We start from the raw sequence: 17907 nt of genomic DNA, 5'->3' as shown, positions 1-17907 counted from the left end.
ACACATCATTAACACACAGTCCCAAGTTTACATTAGGATTTACTTTTGGTGTAGAGTCTAGGGGTTTGGACAAACGCATAATGACATGTATCCACTATTATGGTGTCATGCAGAGTACTTTCAGTGCCCTAAACATCCCCTGTGCTCCATCTGTTCATTCCTCCATGCCCCTTAACCCCTGGCAACCAGTGATCTTTTTACTGGCTCCGTAGTTTTGCCTTTTCAGGAACAGAGAGTATGTCACCTAGATTGGCTTCTTTCACTTAGTAATACACATTTAAAATATAGGAATATATAAATATTTACATTTTATTTGATCTTTATTAATTTATTTATTTTTGAGACGGAGTCTCACTCTGTCACCCAGGATGGAATGCAGTGACGTGATTGTGGCCCACTGCAACCTCCGCCTCCTGGGTTCAAGTGATTCTCCTGACTCAACCTCCTGAGTAGCTGGGACTGCAGGTGCCCGCCACCATGCCTGGCTAATTTTTGTATTTTTAGTAAAGAAGGGGTTTCACCATGTTGGCCAGCCTGGTCTCGAACTCCTGACCTCAAGTGATCCACCCGCTTTGGCCTCCCAAAGTTCTGGGATTACAGGCGTGAGCCACTGTGCCCAGCCATTTTACATTTTAAATGTGGGAAACTTTGCAAATCTAAATTTTATTTTATTTTTATTTTATTAAGACGGAGTCTCACTCTGTCGCCCAGGCTGTAGTGCAGTGGTATGATCTCAGCTCACTGCAACCTCCACCTCCTAGTTTCAAGGGATTCTCCCACCTCAGCCTCCTAAGTAGCTGGGATTACAGACGCCTGCCACCATGCCTGGCTAATTTTTGTATTTTTAGTAGAGATGAGGTTTCACCAAGTTGGCCAGGCTGGTTTCGAACTTCTGACCTCAAGTGACCCGCCAGCCTTGTCCTCCCAAAGTGCTGGGATTACCAGGTATGAGCCACTGCGCCTGGCCATCAGTTTTATTTCTTAAAATACACCCCCAGTCCGATTTTTTTTTTTTTTTTTTTTGAGACGGAGTTTCACTCTTGTTGCCCAGGCTGGAGTGCAATGGCGCAATCGCGAACTCGGCTCACTGCAACCTCCACCTACCAGGTTCAAGCGATTCTCCTGCCTCAGCCTCCCGAGTAGCTGGGATTACAGGCATGTGCCTCTATGCCTGGCTAATTTTGTATTTTTAGTAGAGATGGGGTTTCTCCCTGTTGGTCAGGCTAGTCTCGAACTCCTGACCTCAGATGATCTGTCCTCCTCCGCCTCCCAAAGTGCTGGGATTACAGGTGTGAGCCAAAGTGGATATACTTAAGTGGCCTTTGTCCTGGTACTGATTATTCTCAGCTGGTGTGGTCAGCCTGGTTTGCAGGTGGCCCCTCTAGATCCAGAAGATGAGCCTGGGCCAGGGCCACATCTGAGTGGTTACCAAGCATGTTCCCTCCTCCTCTCACCAGGCTGTGGTCCATATGAACGGGAAGGAGGTGAGTGGGCGGCTGCTGTACGCGGGCCGGGCCCAAAAGCGCATGGAGCGGCAGAATGAACTGAAGCGCCGGTTTGAGCAGATGAAGCAGGACCGGCTGAGGCGTTACCAGGTGAGGTCAGGCTTCCTGGTGGCAGCCACTTCTGTGTGAGAGCAGCTGTGTGTCGGGGGCCCTGAGTGGTGACTGTTTCCTCTAGTTAACCTACTTCTAGGCACTTGGCTCAAGGTGGGAATCGAATGAGCATGGGATGGCCCACACTGCCTGATGTATAACAGTGAGAAACTGTGCACAACCCAACTGTCCAGCCATGATAGGGGTTAGTAGGGGTGCTGGGGACCTCTTGGTTAGAATAATCCTTCATGTGGGACTGGTTAGCATCCCACCCAGCCCACTCAATCCCAGTTGCATCCTCTAGTCTCAGACAACCAAAGTACCCCGCATATTGCCAGATGCCCCTAGAGGAAATCCTATTCCTGGTTGAGAATAATCAGGCCAAATATGTTACATCCAAAAGTTGGAATGTTGGAGAGCCTTTGAATTATATGGAGTTAATAATTAAAGTGAATATTGTAGGCTGGGCGTGGTGGCTCACGCCTGTAATCCCAACACTGGGAGGCTGAGACGAGTGGATCACGAGGTCAGGAGATTGAGACCATCCTGGCTAACACAGTGAAACCCTGTCTCTACTAAAAATACAAAAAATTAGCCGGGCGTGGTGGTGGGCGCCTGTAGTCCCAGCTACTTGGGAGGCTGAGGCAGGAGAATGGCGTGAACCCAGGAGGCGGAGCTTGCAGTGAGCTGAGAAAGCACCACTGCACTCCAGCCTGGGTGACTGAGTGAGACTCTGTCTCCAAAAAAAAAAAAAAAGTGAATATTGTAAATATATTGTAGATCAGTGCAATTTAAAACTTCATTGGGAAGTGAACCCCTCTAAGGTTTTGTTTTTTTTTTTGAGACAGAGTATTGCTCTTGTCACCCAGGCTGGAGTGCAGTGGCACGATCTTGGTTCACTGCAACCTCTGACTCCTGGGTTCAAGAAAGTCTCCTGTCTCAGCCTCCCGAGTAGCTGGGATTACAGGTGCGTGCCACCATGCCCGGCTAATTTTTATATTTTTAGTAGAGACGGGGTTTCACCATGTTTCCCAGGCTGGTCTTGAACTCCTGACCTTGTGATCCGCCCGCCTCGGCCTCCCAAAGTGCTGGGATTACAGGTGTGAGCCACCGCGCCTGGCCTCATTTTTGTATTTTTAATAGAGATGGAGTTCATCATGTTGGCCAGGCTGGTCTCGAACTCCTGACCTCAGATGATCTGCCCGCTTCGGCCTCCCAAAGTTCTGGGATTACAGGCATGAGCCACCATGCCTGGCCCCCCTCTAAGATTTTTCATAAAAGTTCTAGATCCTTTATGGAGAGGGGCATATAAATATATACATCCACACAAAAACACGAACACATACTCAGTAGTCCTCAGTGAGGAGCAGTTTTGCCTCCTGGGGGACATTTGGCAATGTCTAGAATTTTCAGTGTCGTGCGGGTGGTGGGGTGCTACTGTCATCCATGGGGTAGAGGCCAGGGATGCTGGCAGACATCCTACAGTGCCCAGGACAATGCTACAGCAAGGAACTATCTGGCACAAAATGTCACTAGGTCTGAGGCTGAGAAACACATACATCCTCTTATGTACATACAGTGTGTCCAGGGGCTTTCAGACCTGCAGAACAAAATACTCATCACATAATCTATGAGAGCAGGATGCTATGCTGTACAATTGTGTGGTCTCTGTTCTCTTGTACGTTCATACGCTGTTGTGTTTGGGAGGTCTGGAAGGAGAAAAGTCAAGGTGCTAGAGGCAGCTGTCACTCAACAGTGAGGTGCACAGACTCTGAAGTTAGTCTGCCTGAGTTGTCCTGTCTCTGCCACTTAGCTACTGTATGATCTGGGGCAACCTATTTAGCTTCTTTGTGTTTCAGTTTTGTCTGTAAAACAAGGATAAAAGTTTCCTTCACGCAGCGTTGTTGTGAAGATTAAAAATCAAAATGTGGCCTGGCATGGTGGCTCACGCCTATAATCCCAACACTTTGGGAGGCCGAGGCAGGCAGATCACCTGAGGTCAGGAGTTCAAGACTGGCCTGACCAACATGGAGAAACCTGTCTCTACTAAAAAATACAAAGTTAGCTGGGCCTGGTTGCACATGCCTGTAATCCTAGCTACTTGGGAGGCTGAGGCAGGAGAATCACTTGAACCCAGGAGGCAGAGGTTGCGCTGAGCCAAGATTGCACCATTGCACTCCAGCCTAGGCAATAAGAGCAAAAATCCGTCTCAAAAAAAAAAAAAAAAGTCTTAAAAAAAATCAAAATGTATGGGAAAGCTCAGAGTGGCACCTGGCACCAGCATGAGTAAGTGCCCGAGGTTCCTGGGCTGGCAGGCGGTGGAGGGGCAGCTCGCCTGTGTTAGTGGTCTGGTCATGGGCCGGCCTTCGAGGAGCTCTGCCTCCTGCTGCCAGACGTCCACCATCTGGAGAGCTCGGCTTGGGCTTGCTCTGCACCTCAGCCTGCCACGGGACCTGGGACATCCTCGTGGGCCCCATCTGTGAAATGGGGAATAGCTGTGGTGAGGCTGGGACCAGTGCAGAAGTGTGAGAACTGCAGGGGAATTCGGGATGTGGGGACTACAGCTTGCATGTGATGGGCACGCTGAGGGATGTGGGTACCTGAGTGCTGAGGGATGTGGGTACCTGGGTGCTGAGGGAGACAGGGAGCAGGAGGCTGGGCTGGTGGGGCTCCCCGTGCCCCTTGTGCCTTTGTCAGCCCCCTGCTCTCCCCAAGGCAGTTGGGGCTTGGAGGGGAAGGAGCCATCCAGCAGTTTCTCTTCCCTCCCAGGGTGTGAACTTGTACGTGAAGAACCTGGACGACTCCATTGATGACGACGAACTGAGGAAAGAGTTCTCTCCCTATGGAGTGATTACCAGTGCGAAGGTGAGGGCTGGGGCACCTCCGGGGGGCAGCGTTCCCTTCCATCCTCTCACCACCATCCCCCCACAACCCCACCCCTCTGCCCTCTCGCCCAGCGGCCTCCAGGGGGTTGGTGCCAGCTACCCCTTCTGGGGCTCTGCTGACCCCGTTGGAGCTTGTAGCCCATCTGCAGCCTTGTCTGGGCTGGAGGGGAAGAGGGTAGAAATATAGTCCCAGTCACACAGCTGGACTTGGGGCTCACTGTAACCTTGGCATTTATTGAGTGCCTACTGTATGCCAGATTCCAGAAATTCACATCTTAGTATTTCCATTGACTTTTGTTGTCTGGCCTCTGCCAGTGACATCACCCTCCTGGGCCTCCGTTTTCCCATCTGGAAAGTGAGAGGGCTGGACTTCGTCATTCTTCATTTGTTCTTACCTATTTCTGGAGCACCAATTGTGTGCCCAACCCTGTTAGGCCCCTGAGATATGGCAACTGGCCCATCTACTCAGCAGCTCTATGAGCTTTAGCAGATGTGTCTTATAGATAAGGACACTGGGCTCACTGGATGGCTTTTGACTCTGGCTTCTCATTACAACCCCCTGGGCAATTCTTAAATACACACACCTGAGTCAGGCATGGAATGTGGATCCCCGGGGTGTAGGGCCTGGGCTTTTTATTTTTTTTTAAAAGCTCCCAGAGGCTGGGCAATATGGCTCACGCCTGTAATCCCAGCACTTTGGGAGGCCGAGGCAGGCAGATCATGAGGTCAGGAGATCGAGACCATCCTCGCTAACACGGTGAAACCCCATCTCTACTAAAAATACGAAAAATTAGCCGGGCATGGTGGCGGGTGCCTGTACTCCCAGCTATTCCGGAGGCTGAGGCAGGAGAATGGCATGAACCCAGGAGGCGGAGCTTGCAGTGAGCCGAGATCATGCCACTGCACTCCAGCCTGGGCAACAGCGAGACTCCGTCTCAAAAAAAGAAAAGTGCCCAGATGGTTTTTAAGATGATCCGGTGTTTATTCATTCTATACTTAAATACCTGCTGTTTTACCAGGCTCTGTGGGAAACAGGAGCAAATCAGATGTGATCCTTGCTTTCGAGTAGCTTATAGTGTAGTGAGGAAGTTAGCCCGTCACTAACTCAAATGGATTATAAGATGGGGGACAGTATGGGAGGCAGAGCTACAGGAGCTCAGTGGAACAGAAGGGAAGGCTGCCTGGAAGAAGTGGCAGTAGCAGCAATGTTTGACTTGGCTGTGAGGAGGTAGGGAGCTGGAGTGGGAATGAGAAATTTTCCAAAGAGATCAGTGTGAGTGACAGGATGGGGGGACCCGCCTGAATGATGTGATGTTGGGTTCTGAGGAAGTGGTCTAGAAGTTCTCTTTTGGCTATTGAGTCCAGTTGTAAACATCCTTCAGGGAGCCTTGTGTTTGGAGGAAAAAAGGTTGTCTTTTAGGTTAAGATCCTTTTGAAAAATGCGAGAGAAGGCTGTGGTACATGTAAATTAGGTCTCAGTAAATTTGATTACACATCATAAAAAGCTAAGGGCAACAGGATGAGACCTCATCTTTACAAAAAATGAACAAAATTAGGCATAGTGGTGCTTGTCTGCAGTCCCAGCTACTTGGGAGACTGAGTTGAGAGGATCACTTGAGGCTGGGAGGTTGAGGCTGCAGTTGAGCTGAGATTGCACCACTGCACTCCAGCCTGAGTGACAGAGTGAGATCCTGACTCAAAAGAAAAAAAAAAAAAAAAAGGAAAGAAAAAAAGAAGATTTTAAAAATAACTCTAGTCCTTATGGGCTGTATGAGCCAGGCCAGTGTCTTGACCCTAAAAAAAGATTAAAAACCCAGGGCCAGATGTGGTGGCTCCTGCCTGTAGTCCCTGCACCTTGGGAGACCTAGGCAGGAGGATCTCTGGAGAGCAGCCTGGGCAACATAGTGATTGCCGATCTCTACAAACTTAAAAAAAAAAAAATTAGCTGGGTGTGGTGGTGTGTACCTATAGCCCTAACTACTTGGGAGGCTGAGGCAGGAGGATCCCTGGAGCCCAGGAGTTTGAGGCTGCAGTGAACTATGATCATACCACTGCACTCCAGCCTGGATGACAGAGTGAGACTCCATCTCTTTTAAAAAAAGAAAAAAAAGACAAACCCTAAATGCCATGTGGGTTGGATTCTGGAAGAGAAAAAGAATATTAGGGGAAATAAGAGTGAAATTCCAATGAAGTCTGGAGTTCAGTTAATAGCATTATAGTTAATAGGAGCTAGTGGTATAAAACAGTTAATAGCATTGCACCAGTGTTAATTTTGTAGTTTCTAAAAATGTACTATGTTCACATTGGGGGAAACTGGGTGAAAGATATACAGCAGGCCAGGCATGGTGGCTCACGCCTGTAATCCCAGCACTTTGGGAGACTGAGGCAGGCAGTTCACTTGAGGTCAGGAGTTCAAGACCAGCCTGGCCAACATGGTGAAACCCTCTCTCTACTAAAAATACAAAAATTAGCCAGGTGTGATGGCGCACGCCTGTAGTCCCATCTACCTAGGAGGCTAAGGCAGGAGAATCGCTTGAACCTGGGAGGCTGAGGTTGCAGTTAGCCGAGATTGCACCACTCCACTCCAGCCTGGGTGACAGAGTGAAACTACGTCTCAAAAAAAAAAAAAAAAAAGATATACAGTAACCCTCTGTACTGTTTTTGTAACTTTTTCTGTAAATCTAAAATTACTCCAAAGTAAAAAGGTTATTTTAACAAAAAGGCTAAGAACCTCTTTCCCAAATTCCTAAAGAACTTGGCTTGGTACTTAGCAGAGGCAATAGAAACTTACCAGAACCGTGTGTTGGGTTGAGTCCTTACCAAAGGGTACTACTGCCATTGCCTTAACATATGAACCACTGGCTGAGTGACCCCAGACAAGTCACTCTTTCGCGTCTCTCTTATCCCGGCTGTAAAGTGGGAGCCGTGATGCCTCCCGCATCGGGAGGTTGTACATGTGAGGTGTGAAGACATGTAAAGTATCTGGCATGCAGCAGGCCTCATAGATGGGGGTGCGTGCTGCATCCCTCAAACAGCTCAGTAAATGGGGGTGCATGCTACGTCCCTCCATCACTCCTCAGTAAATGGGGGTGCGTGCTACATCCCTCTATCACAGCTCAGTAAAGGGGGGTACACACTACATCCCTCCATCACAGCTCAGTAAACGGGAGTGCACACTACATCCCTCGAACACAGCTCAGTAAACAGGGGTGCACGCTACATCCCTCCATCACAGCTTTCTCGCGGGCCTGCCCAGTGCTGGGCTTGGTGACCTTGCCGTGGGGAGGAGGGAGGCAGCGCAGCCCCAGGAGCCTTCCTTCCCCACCCCAGCAGCTCTTGTCTTGTCTTGCTTTTAGGTGATGACAGAGGGTGGCCACAGCAAGGGGTTTGGCTTTGTGTGTTTTTCCTCCCCAGAAGAGGCGACAAAGGCCGTGACAGAGATGAACGGGCGCATCGTGGGCACCAAGCCACTCTACGTGGCACTGGCCCAGCGCAAAGAGGAGCGGAAGGCCATTTTGACCAACCAGTACATGCAGCGCCTCTCCACCATGCGGACCCTGAGCAACCCCCTCCTGGGCTCCTTTCAGCAGCCCTCCAGCTACTTCCTGCCTGCCGTGCCCCAGGTGACGGCCTGCCCACAACTCCCACCACAGCCTTCTCCCCTGTCCCAGCCAGGCAGAGCATGAAAACTAGAGTTCTAGGGAAATGGAGGTTTCTAACTTGCTTCTGCCGAGGACTCATTAGGAAGTCTTTGTTTCCCTCTCTATAAAAGGGAGAGATAGTGTTAGTCAAATGGCATTTCCAGTGAGAGAAGCTCATGAATGTTGTGCTGAAAAAGACTCTTAATGATCCAGCAAGTTTGGGAAATGTTGCGTTAAGCAAAATAAACCTGCATTTTCCCTCCCCTCCCCTCCCCTCCCCTCCCTTCCCTTCCCTTCCCTTCCCTTCCCTTCCTTTACGGGGTCTCCATGTCACCCAGGCTGGAGAGCAATGGCATGATCATGGCTCACTGCAGCCTTGAATTCCTGGGCTTGAGTGATCCTCCCACTATAGCCTCCTGAGTAGGTGGGACTACAGGTGCGTGCCACCATGCCCAGCTAATATTTTTGTTTATTTTAAAGAAGGGGTCTCGCCATGTTGCCCAGGCTGGTCTCAAACTCCTGGGCTCAAAAAATCCTCCTGCCTTGGCTTCCCAAAGTGCTGGCATTACAGGAGTGAACCACCGTCCCCCACCCTACATTTTTTAAAAAATTAAATTAAATTTTTCTTTTTTTGGAGACAGAGTCTTGCTCTGTTGCCCAGAATGGAGTGCAGTGACACCATCTTGGCTCGCTGCAAACTCTGCCTCCTGGGTTCAAGCGATTCTTGTGCCTCAGCCTCCCGGGTAGCTGGGATTACAGGTGCGTGCCACCACACTTGGCTAATTTTTTGTGTTTTTAGTAGAGACGGGGTTTCACCATGTTGGCCAGGCTGGTCTTAAACTCCTGACCTCAAGTGATCTGCCCTCCTTGACCTCCCAAAGTGCTGGGATTACAGGCATGAGCCACCATGATCAGCCCTAAATTTCTTTACTGTCTACACTATTCTACCCTAAGATGCCAATATCTACTGAGACTCTCCAAAACAGGCACAGATTATCCAGCATTTCCCCAGCTTAGATGGTCATTTTTTTGTGGGATGCCTGTTAACATCTCCCCTGGATGTTAATGTTCTGAGGAGCATGGTTTGGGAAAGGACCTCGTGGGACTTACAGGAAGTAGAAAGATGTCACCCATTAAAGGCCACCAGGGTGAGAACATTCCTCTCCTTTTAGCAGTTGCTTAAGCTACACAAGTTGGAGTAAGATGTCACCCTTTTTATCCAGGTCATTGGGCTAGCTGACAAGGAGCCAAGATTGAAATCTAAGATCTTTGTCCTGCAGGATTCGGGGCTAATGGACATCCTGAGATGGGAGGAAGGAGCTTTCATTTCAGTCTTGTGGGTCTTGACTCCCCAGTCCCTGCAGGAGCCAGTGGAGTTCCTGCCATGGTGTCCCTGAGGAGGTGTAGCTTCTCACCTACCCTGCCGCCAAGCCCCTCAGTCTGGGTCTTCTTTTCCCATGCAGCCTCCAGCCCAGGCTGCATACTATGGCTGTGGCCCAGTGACACCCACCCAGCCTGCCCCCAGGTGGACGTCCCAGCCACCTAGACCTTCCTGTGAGTGACCCAGCCCCTTCCATTCTCAGACTGGCCTATTGGTGTGGGCCCTGTGGGGCAGTCATAACACAGGGATGAAACCTGGCTCTGCCACTTCCCAAGGTGGGTGACTTCACTTCTCTGAGCCTCAGTTTCCTCTTCTGAGCATGGGCCTGAATGAGATGTGTGTAAATTACCAAGCGCAGTGGTGAGCCAATGAAAGACATGCAGCTAGCCACCAGCAGTCATCGCCAAAGACACCTCTGATTTGTGACTCTGAAAATTCTTGCAAAGCTGAGAAGGTGAAATTCCTCTGGCTCTATTGTTGACCAAAGGCCCTCCTCTGTAAGAGTGAAATGCACGCTCACTTGAAACTGTCTTGAGGGACTAAGGTGTACGATCCTGGTGCTTATGCAGTTTGGGGCTCTAGGTAGACATGAGCTGGCTTTGAAATTGTAGATTCCTACACTCCCCTTTTCTGGAGTTCTGGGTCTAAGTGAATTGACTCCTATTTCTGTTGTGAATGTTGTAGTTTCCCTTCCCATTCTCTTGGTGGCCCTGGAAGCTTCTAGGCACAGTGTGCCACCCTGATTATTCCCACCACTCCATCCAACTTTTCTCTCTCTGTGGTGTCTGCACCACAAGCTGCCTACCCTCCAGGTGCCTCGATGGTCCGGCCACCAGTCGTGCCTCGGTGCCCCCTGGCCCCCATCAGCAGTGTCAGGCAGGCCTCCACCCAGGTGCCACGCACGGTGCCTCATACCCAGAGAGTAGGTGAGTGTGGGTAGGACCAAGGGGAATGGGGGCGGGGCAAAGTTGGCACTAGGAGTCAGGACCAGCCTCCATGGTGACCTTGCCATACGCCCTCTTGGTGAGCAAAGCCGACTTCGGAGACTGTAGCGTGGTGGTTAGCTTGGCCTCCAGTTCCTGAGACCAACTGACTGGGCCCTTGCTGACTACTATATCCGATCATCTAATCTTTAAAATGGGGACAAAAATAGTACCCCCATTTTATTGTAGAGAATTTAAATTTTTTTTTTTCTTTTTGAGGCAGAGTTTCGTTCTTGTTGCCCAGGCTGGAGTGCAATGGCGTGATCTCTGCTCACTGCAACCTCCGCCTCCCAGGTTCAAGCAATTCTCCTGTCTCAGCTTCCCAAGTAGTTGGGATTGTAGGCATGTGCCACCATGCCTGGGTAATTTTAGTAGAGACGGGGTTTCTCCATGTTGGTCAGGTTGGTCTTGAACTCCCAATCTCAGGTGACCCGCCCTCGTCAGCCTCCCAAAGTGCTGAGATTACAGGCATGAGCCACCGTGCCCAGCCTTAATTTTTGTTTGTTTGTTTGTTTTTGAGATCAAGTCTCACTCTGTCGCCCAGGCTGGAGTGTAATGGTGTGATCTCGGCTCACTGCAACCTCTGCCTCCTGGGTTCTAAGCAATTCTCCTGCCTCAGCCTCCCGAGTAGCTGGGATTACAGGCACGCGCCACTATACCTGGCTAATTTTTGTATTTTTAGTAGAGACAGGGTTTCACCATGTTGGTCAGGCTGGTCTCGAACTCCTGACCTTAGGTGATCCACCAGCCTCGGCCTCCCAAAATGCTGGGATTACAGGCATGAGCCACCATGCCCGGCTTGTTGTTGAGGATCAATGAGATCATGCATGCAAGGGCTTAGCACTGGGCCTCAAGCCTGGTAAGTATTGCAGTGACGATAAACAAGGGTGTAGATTTTGGCTGTATAGCAAGCGCATCTGTTCTTTCATTCTGCAAATGTTCTCACATCCACAGTGTGCTGGGGCCCCAAGCTCAGCACTGGAGGTTCTGCATGAACAAGGCATACTCAGTCCCTGGCCTTAGGTTGCTGCCAGGCCCTGACACCCCTGCTTATTCCTTTTTATTGTGGTAAAATACACATAACAAAATTTACCACTTAACTATTTTTCAGTGTACAGATCAATGGCATTAAGTATATTCACACTGTTGTGCGCTATCACCACTATCCACTCTCCAGAGCTCTGTTCATCTTGCAGAGCTGAAATTCTATACCCATCAAACCATAACGTCTCCTTCCTCCTCCCCATAGCCCTTGGCAACTGTCATTCTACTTTGTCTCTGTGAATTTGACTGTTCTTGGTACCTCATATAAGTAGAATCATAGAGTATTTGTCTTTTTGTGGCTAGTTTTTTTACTTTACATGTCTCAAGATGTATCTAGGTTGTAGCGTGTGTCAGAATCTCCTTATTAAGGCTAAATAATATTCCATTGTATGTATGGACCTCATTTTTACTTATTCATTCATCTATCAATGGACGCTTTTCTACCCTTTAGGTATTGTGAATAATGCTGCTGTGAAAATGGTTGTACAGGCTGGGCGTGGTGGCTCACGCCTGTAATCCCAGCACTTTGGGAGGCCGAGGCGGGGGGGTCATGAGGTCAGGAGTTCGAGACCAGCCTGACCAACATGGTGAAACTCTGTCTGTACTAAAAATACAAAAATTAGCCAGACGTGGTGGCATGTGCTTGTAATCCCAGCTACTTGGTAGGCTGAGACAAGAGAATTGATTGAACCCAGGAGGGGGAGGTTGCAGTGAGCCGAGATCACACCACTGCACTATAGCCTGGGTGACAGAGCAAGACTCCATCTCAGGAAAAAAAAAAACAGAAAGAAAATGTTTGTACAAATAGCTTTTTGAAACCCTGCTTTCAATTCTTTGGGTGTATACCCAGAGGTAAAATTGCTGGATGATATGGTAATTCTGTTTAACTTTTTGAGGAAGCCCTATACTGTTTTTCTGTAGTGGCTACATCATTTTACATTCCTACCAACAGTGTACAGTGTTCTAATTTCTTTACATTCTTGTCAACTCTTGTTATTTTCTGTTTTGTTTTGTTTTTGGATAGCAGCTATTTGAACTCTGCTTTTTTTTGTTTGTTTGTTTTGCAGCCAACATTGGTACTCAGACCACAGGACCCGGTGGGGTAGGATGCTGTACACCAGGCCGGCCTCTCCTGCCGTACAAATGTTCCCCAGCAGCACATAGCACTTATCGGGTAAGGCCAGCCCAGCTGGCTGCTCTTAGCCTGGGCTCCTGGCCGCCTGGCCCAGAACCTTAGCTAAGGTGTTGGGCCTTGGCTTTTTTTCTTTTCTTGGCTTATAAAGTTTCATTTATTAATGTGTACAATCAATGAGAGATCACCCTTACAGCGAGAAGGGGAAAGAGGGCCAGTATTACGTTTTATTTACAATTTGTTTTGCCTCGGTTATTACCAAAATTAATCTGGATGTCGTTAGTATTTGTGATAAACACCAAGGAAAGGTATTCTAAGAATATGCTGATTATTGAAGGGATGTACTTAATCTTCAAAACAGAAAATACGTCCTGTAATCAAAGACTGTGTATTTATCTCCCTCTCCTAAAAAAAAGGTCTAAAATTCAGCATTATCATACCCTACATAGAATTTCAATGTGTCTCTTCTGAACTATTTCTTGCAAAATGAACGAGAATAGTCTTTAAAAAGCAAAAAGGTCTTTTTTTTTTTTTTTGACAGCACCCAGGTTAGAGTGCAGTGGTGTGATCATAGCTCACTGCAGCCTTGATCTCCTAGGCTCAAGTGATCCTCCCACCTCAGCCTCCAAGTACAGGCATGTGATCCCATGCCTGGCTAATTTTGTGTATTTTTTGTAGAGACGGGGGTCTCACTGTGTTGCCAAAGCTGATCTCAAAGTTCTAGGATTATAGGTGTGAGTTGCCACACCTGGCCAAAAATGTTTTAAAATTACCAAGATGTGAAAGGGTGAGAGGTGTGCTGGGGACGTGTCCATAAATCTACTTGATAAAAAGTGCTTTATTTGGCACAAAGTTATTGGTAACACAGGGCTTTCATTTATCAATGTTCATCAGGGACCTTTATAAGTTTATAGCACTACAGGAAATGTCTAAGCTAGAGGCAGGACTTCGTCTTCTAATCCACTTTGCCCTTCTTGGGGACTCTCCACCCCACCTGATCATCCAGACCTTGCCCTCTGTTCCCCTCCTCCAGTGCCTCCCTGGCCTTCTATTCACTTGCCAGGGTAAGTGTTTTGAGGACATGCCTGTCCATGGTGATTAAGGGGTGTGTCCCCGGCACCATGCAGGTCCAGGAGCCGGCTGTGCACATCCCGGGACAGGAGCCCCTGACTGCGTCCATGCTGGCTGCTGCGCCCCTGCATGAGCAAAAGCAGATGATTGGTGAGTGGCTGGTTCTCCTACTCTGGAGCAAGAAGAGGAGGGCTGCGAGTGGTGGTCCAATGTGAGATCAAAGTCCAACTTTGTCACCGACCCCCCTACTGGGTGACCGTGGCCAAGCTGACTATTCTCTAGGCACCTATTCTCTTGTCTTAAAACCCTGGTCAGACTGGATGGTCCTGAGGTTTCTTCCACTGCTGCTGTCCTGTGACTTTGAGGTTGGGAGACACTCCAGATGTGGGGAGATCAGGGAACAAAGGGAGGAGTGGGGGTATGGTCTTGGGTTTCTGCCGAGAAATGGCCTGTAGGTGGGAGTTAAAGTTCCTCACACCTCTCCTGAACGGGAGGAAGCTGCTGTTCACGTTTCCAGTGCTCAATGCAGGCAGGTGGGGAATCTGTGCGTTTGGTAAATACATGATGTTCCCCATAGATTCTGGATTCCTTGTGCAATTCATCTCCACCCCTAGTGTCCATGGCAGGCCCTAATAAAAATGCTACTAGGTGAACACAAGCTTGTTCCTGGTTGGCAGGTTCTTTACTGCATAGCCACCAAGACCTCTAGATCCTTCACTGAAGGCCCCCATTACCACCACCCCATTGTTTCCTCAGCTTACTTAGGGTTTTGCCACATTACCCCTTCCCCTCACCCCAATTTTTTTTTTTTTTCCTGAGATGGAGTCTTGCTCTGCTGCCCAGGCTGGAGTGCAGTGGCATGATTTCGGCTCACTGCAACCTCCACCTCCCAGGTTCAAGTGATTCTCCTGCCTCAGCCTTCTGAGTAGCTGGGTTTACAGGCACATGCCACCATGACCAGCTAAGTTTTGTATTTTTAGTAGAGATGGGGTTTCACCATGTTGGCCAGGCTGGTCTCAAACTCCTGATCTCAGGTGATCCGCCCACCTCAGCCTCCCAAAGTACTGTGATTACAGGTGTGAGCCACCATGCCTGGCCTCACCCAGAAACATTTTAAATGAGCTTAATGGAAGTAGAAGGCTTTGTTAGTAGTTCTTGGTAAACATCTTCACTTTCTTCATGGGAAGACCCTTTCCGCCCCCACTTAAGGCACCCAGTCCTGGCTGGGCCCTGGACACATTGCTGAGATGGGCTGACCACCAATACCAGGCCCGGTCATTAAAAGTACCTTATGTTAGAAGATCAAGTGTTAAATGTCATAGCCTAGAAGGAGCAGTTCTTGGAGAAGAACCCAGATGTCCTCAGTGCTCCACTCCATACGAGCCCTGGGATGCTGGGGTGTGAGATAGGCAGTGCACGAGCAATTGGAGGGTCTTCCACACAGGGGAGCGTCTCTACCCCCTTATCCATGATGTCCACACCCAGCTGGCTGGCAAGATCACGGGCATGCTGCTGGAGATCGACAACTCGGAGCTGTTGCTCATGCTGGAGTCTCCAGAATCCCTCCATGCCAAGGTAAGCAGGAGCCTGGGCAGCAGGGAGCCCGAGGGGGCAGGAGGAGAGCTAACGACAAGGGCTCTCCTAGTGGAGCCAATGGGCAGCTGTTTGGCCAGATAAAGTGTTTCTTCTTGCTGATACCTGAAGGCCTGCTGAATCTTAGAGTGGAAGGGGCCTTAGGTAAGGGTTTGCTTCTTCAGCCCTTCTGTAGACTAATTCTGTGTTGTTCTGTAGGTAGGTCTTTTGGTACAAGGAAGTGTGTTGTGACTGAGTGTAAGGGTTAAGATTTTTCCAGCTGTTCAGCAATGTACCTCTGTGTCAAAGGTGACAGACAGGGCCCTGGGATCTTGCAAGCAGTTGTGGATGGGAGGGTTCCACAGAAACCGTGTGGATGGAGGAGGATCCTGTATCCAGGATGCTGAGCCGGGGGAGGTCAAGGCTCTTCTGTGACCTGCTAAGACAGCTGCACTAAGCGCCCCCGCCACTCATGTCTCACAGATCGACGAGGCAGTGGCCGTGCTTCAGGCACACCAGGCTGTGGAGCAGCCGAAGGCGTACATGCACTGAAACCAGGTGGGTGGAATGGTGGCAGAAGCAGCTGAGCCCGGGAGAAGCTGTAAGGAAATAGGCAGGGACTGACTTTCACAAACACTGAGAATTATGCTGTGTCCCTGGCTTTCTCTGAAGCACCAAGGAGTTTGGAGGAAGTCGTGAGAATCAGAGGAGATGATTAACTGTGATCCGAATGGGGGGTGGTGGAGGGTGAAGGAGGTGCCCTCTTGCCAGCTGCCCTGCCTGGCTTCATGCAGAATAGTTTGGGCTTTCTCGGGGCCCTGCCTGGCTCCATTCTGCCTGCCTGAAGGCCTGGCCAGGATGTAACCACCTTCTTTATTGAAGACTGGGTGTCTGCCATACTTTAAAAACACTTATTTTTACATTTTTATCCTCAGAAAAGGAAATCCTTGCTTCCATGGCTGCCAAAAGGACAGTGTTTCTGGCTCTCAGCCCTAAGGCCCTGCAAACTCTAACTTATTTCCCAATTAGTCTGTATCTATACTTGGGCTCTGTATGTGAATGAAGGTTGGTCACCCATCCAGCCTATTACCTTTTGCTTTGTGTATTAAAAGTGCTGCAAAATCTGCCTTGCCTCCCAGGAGGCCCTTTTGTGTCTGAGGGAGGTGGGGACAGAGCAAAGGGTAGACATGACTGGGGTGGGCCTCTGGCTCTAAGAAACAGAAACCATAAAGGAGTGCTGAAGTACACAGAGGGCATGTACACAAGAGCAGGAGAAGTGTCAGGAACTGACCCATCAACAGTACAGTGGATGATGACCTGGATATCACACAATGGACCAGAGCTACAGGGGTCCCCATCTGATGTGCATGCAGCCCCTGGCTTGGGCACCCTGCAGGGCAAACACCCAGCTGCTTCTCGGCTGGCTAAGGGGTTGTGTAAAATAATTAACCCTTGTAGGAACACTTTAGGGTACCTTCCCAGGTCGGGATTTTCCTCCCCTGCAGGGAATGGGGAAGTCTCTCAAAAAGCTTCTTTGTGTCAGTTAGTGCTCACCTCCTATCAGGGACATACAGTCCAGGTCTTTGCCCTCTCCTGTACCCGAGCGGCCAAATCAAAGTGGCTACTATGACCCAAACAGACTGGGTTCTGCTAAAAATTCACCAGCAACACATCTGACTGAGTCCTCAGGGCTGCTCTGCCACTCTCAGGTCCTCACTCTTCCTGTTCTCCACTCCACAGACCTCCAACCTGTCTTCGCCATGCCCTGCCCACTTCTCTGGCTGCTTTTAATCTGTTCCCTGTGCAGATCCATCGTCTTCTCCCCAAATCCTGACTGCTGGCATTTCTTTAGTCTCTGTCCTGGGCCCTCTCCTTTTCTCATGCCATGTTCTCCTGAGCTATCTAAATTGCAAGCAGATCTTCAATTTGTACCCAGTCTAGGATGACTCCGTTTTTTTCTTCAGCCCAGTCAACTCTTAAGAGCACCTGAGTCTCTCACATTCCACCGCCTACCTGCCATCAGCTCCTGGTTATCTTGCTAACATTCATGTCTAAAATCAAGCTTATGATTTCTAAGTTCTCTTTCTTTTTCATTCCTTGGTTCTCTTTTTTTTTTTTTTGAGACAGAGTCTCACTCTGTCGCTCAGGCTGGAGTGCAGTGACGTGATCTCTGCTCACTGCAACCTCCACCTCCTGGGTTCAAGCAATTCTTCTGCCTCAGCCTCCAGAGTAGCTGGGACTACAGGTGCACTCCACCACACCCAGCTAATTTTTGTATTTTGAGTAGAGATGAGGTTTCACTATTGGTCAGGCTGATCTCAAACTCCTGACCTCAGTTGATCCACCTGCCTCGGGTGGGGTTTACAGGCCTGAGCCACCGTGCCCAGCCTTATTCTCTGATTTTCTCTTCCAGTGTTCTGTCTCCATAAATGGCCCCACCATTCTGTATCAAAAGCCAAAATCAGAGGGTTTCCCCGGCTCTGCTGCCACACCACTTTCTCTCCTCCCATCTTCCAGAGAAAATCCACCAACATGACCTCCTACCAGATCCAAATCCACTACCACTACTTAGTGGAATAAATCCACTAATTTGAGCTAAGCTC

At 49.4% G+C, this 17907-nt stretch overlaps 1 protein-coding gene across 6 annotated transcripts in view; it reads left to right on the top strand.

Annotated features, from left to right (window-relative positions):
- PABPC1L (poly(A) binding protein cytoplasmic 1 like) overlaps positions 1 to 17354 on the top strand; it is a 28835-nt gene extending 11481 nt beyond the window's left edge. The window contains exons 6-15 of one of the 6 annotated variants that reach the window (XM_055266366.2): positions 1458 to 1595; positions 4365 to 4460; positions 7837 to 8103; positions 9585 to 9675; positions 10300 to 10428; positions 12597 to 12703; positions 13789 to 13882; positions 15177 to 15307; positions 15788 to 15862; positions 16240 to 17354. In XM_055266366.2, the coding sequence (XP_055122341.2) occupies positions 1458 to 1595; positions 4365 to 4460; positions 7837 to 8103; positions 9585 to 9675; positions 10300 to 10428; positions 12597 to 12703; positions 13789 to 13882; positions 15177 to 15307; positions 15788 to 15856 (1122 nt within the window). In that variant the 3' untranslated portion in view covers positions 15857 to 15862; positions 16240 to 17354. Of the gene's footprint in view, positions 1 to 1457; positions 1596 to 4364; positions 4461 to 7836; positions 8104 to 9584; positions 9676 to 10299; positions 10429 to 12596; positions 12704 to 13788; positions 13883 to 15176; positions 15308 to 15787 lie in introns of those variants that run through there. The other 5 variants (XM_055266367.2, XM_055266365.2, XM_055266368.2 and 2 more) reach the window with 5 other exon arrangements.
- Positions 17355 to 17907: the final 553 nt, after the last annotated feature.

The sequence above is a fragment of the Symphalangus syndactylus genome, chromosome 24 (assembly GCF_028878055.3).
Source record: "Symphalangus syndactylus isolate Jambi chromosome 24, NHGRI_mSymSyn1-v2.1_pri, whole genome shotgun sequence".
NCBI classification, from domain to species: domain Eukaryota; kingdom Metazoa; phylum Chordata; class Mammalia; order Primates; family Hylobatidae; genus Symphalangus; species Symphalangus syndactylus.
Note: the sequence above shows the minus strand (reverse complement) of the source record. Positions and strands in the feature narration are given on the sequence as shown.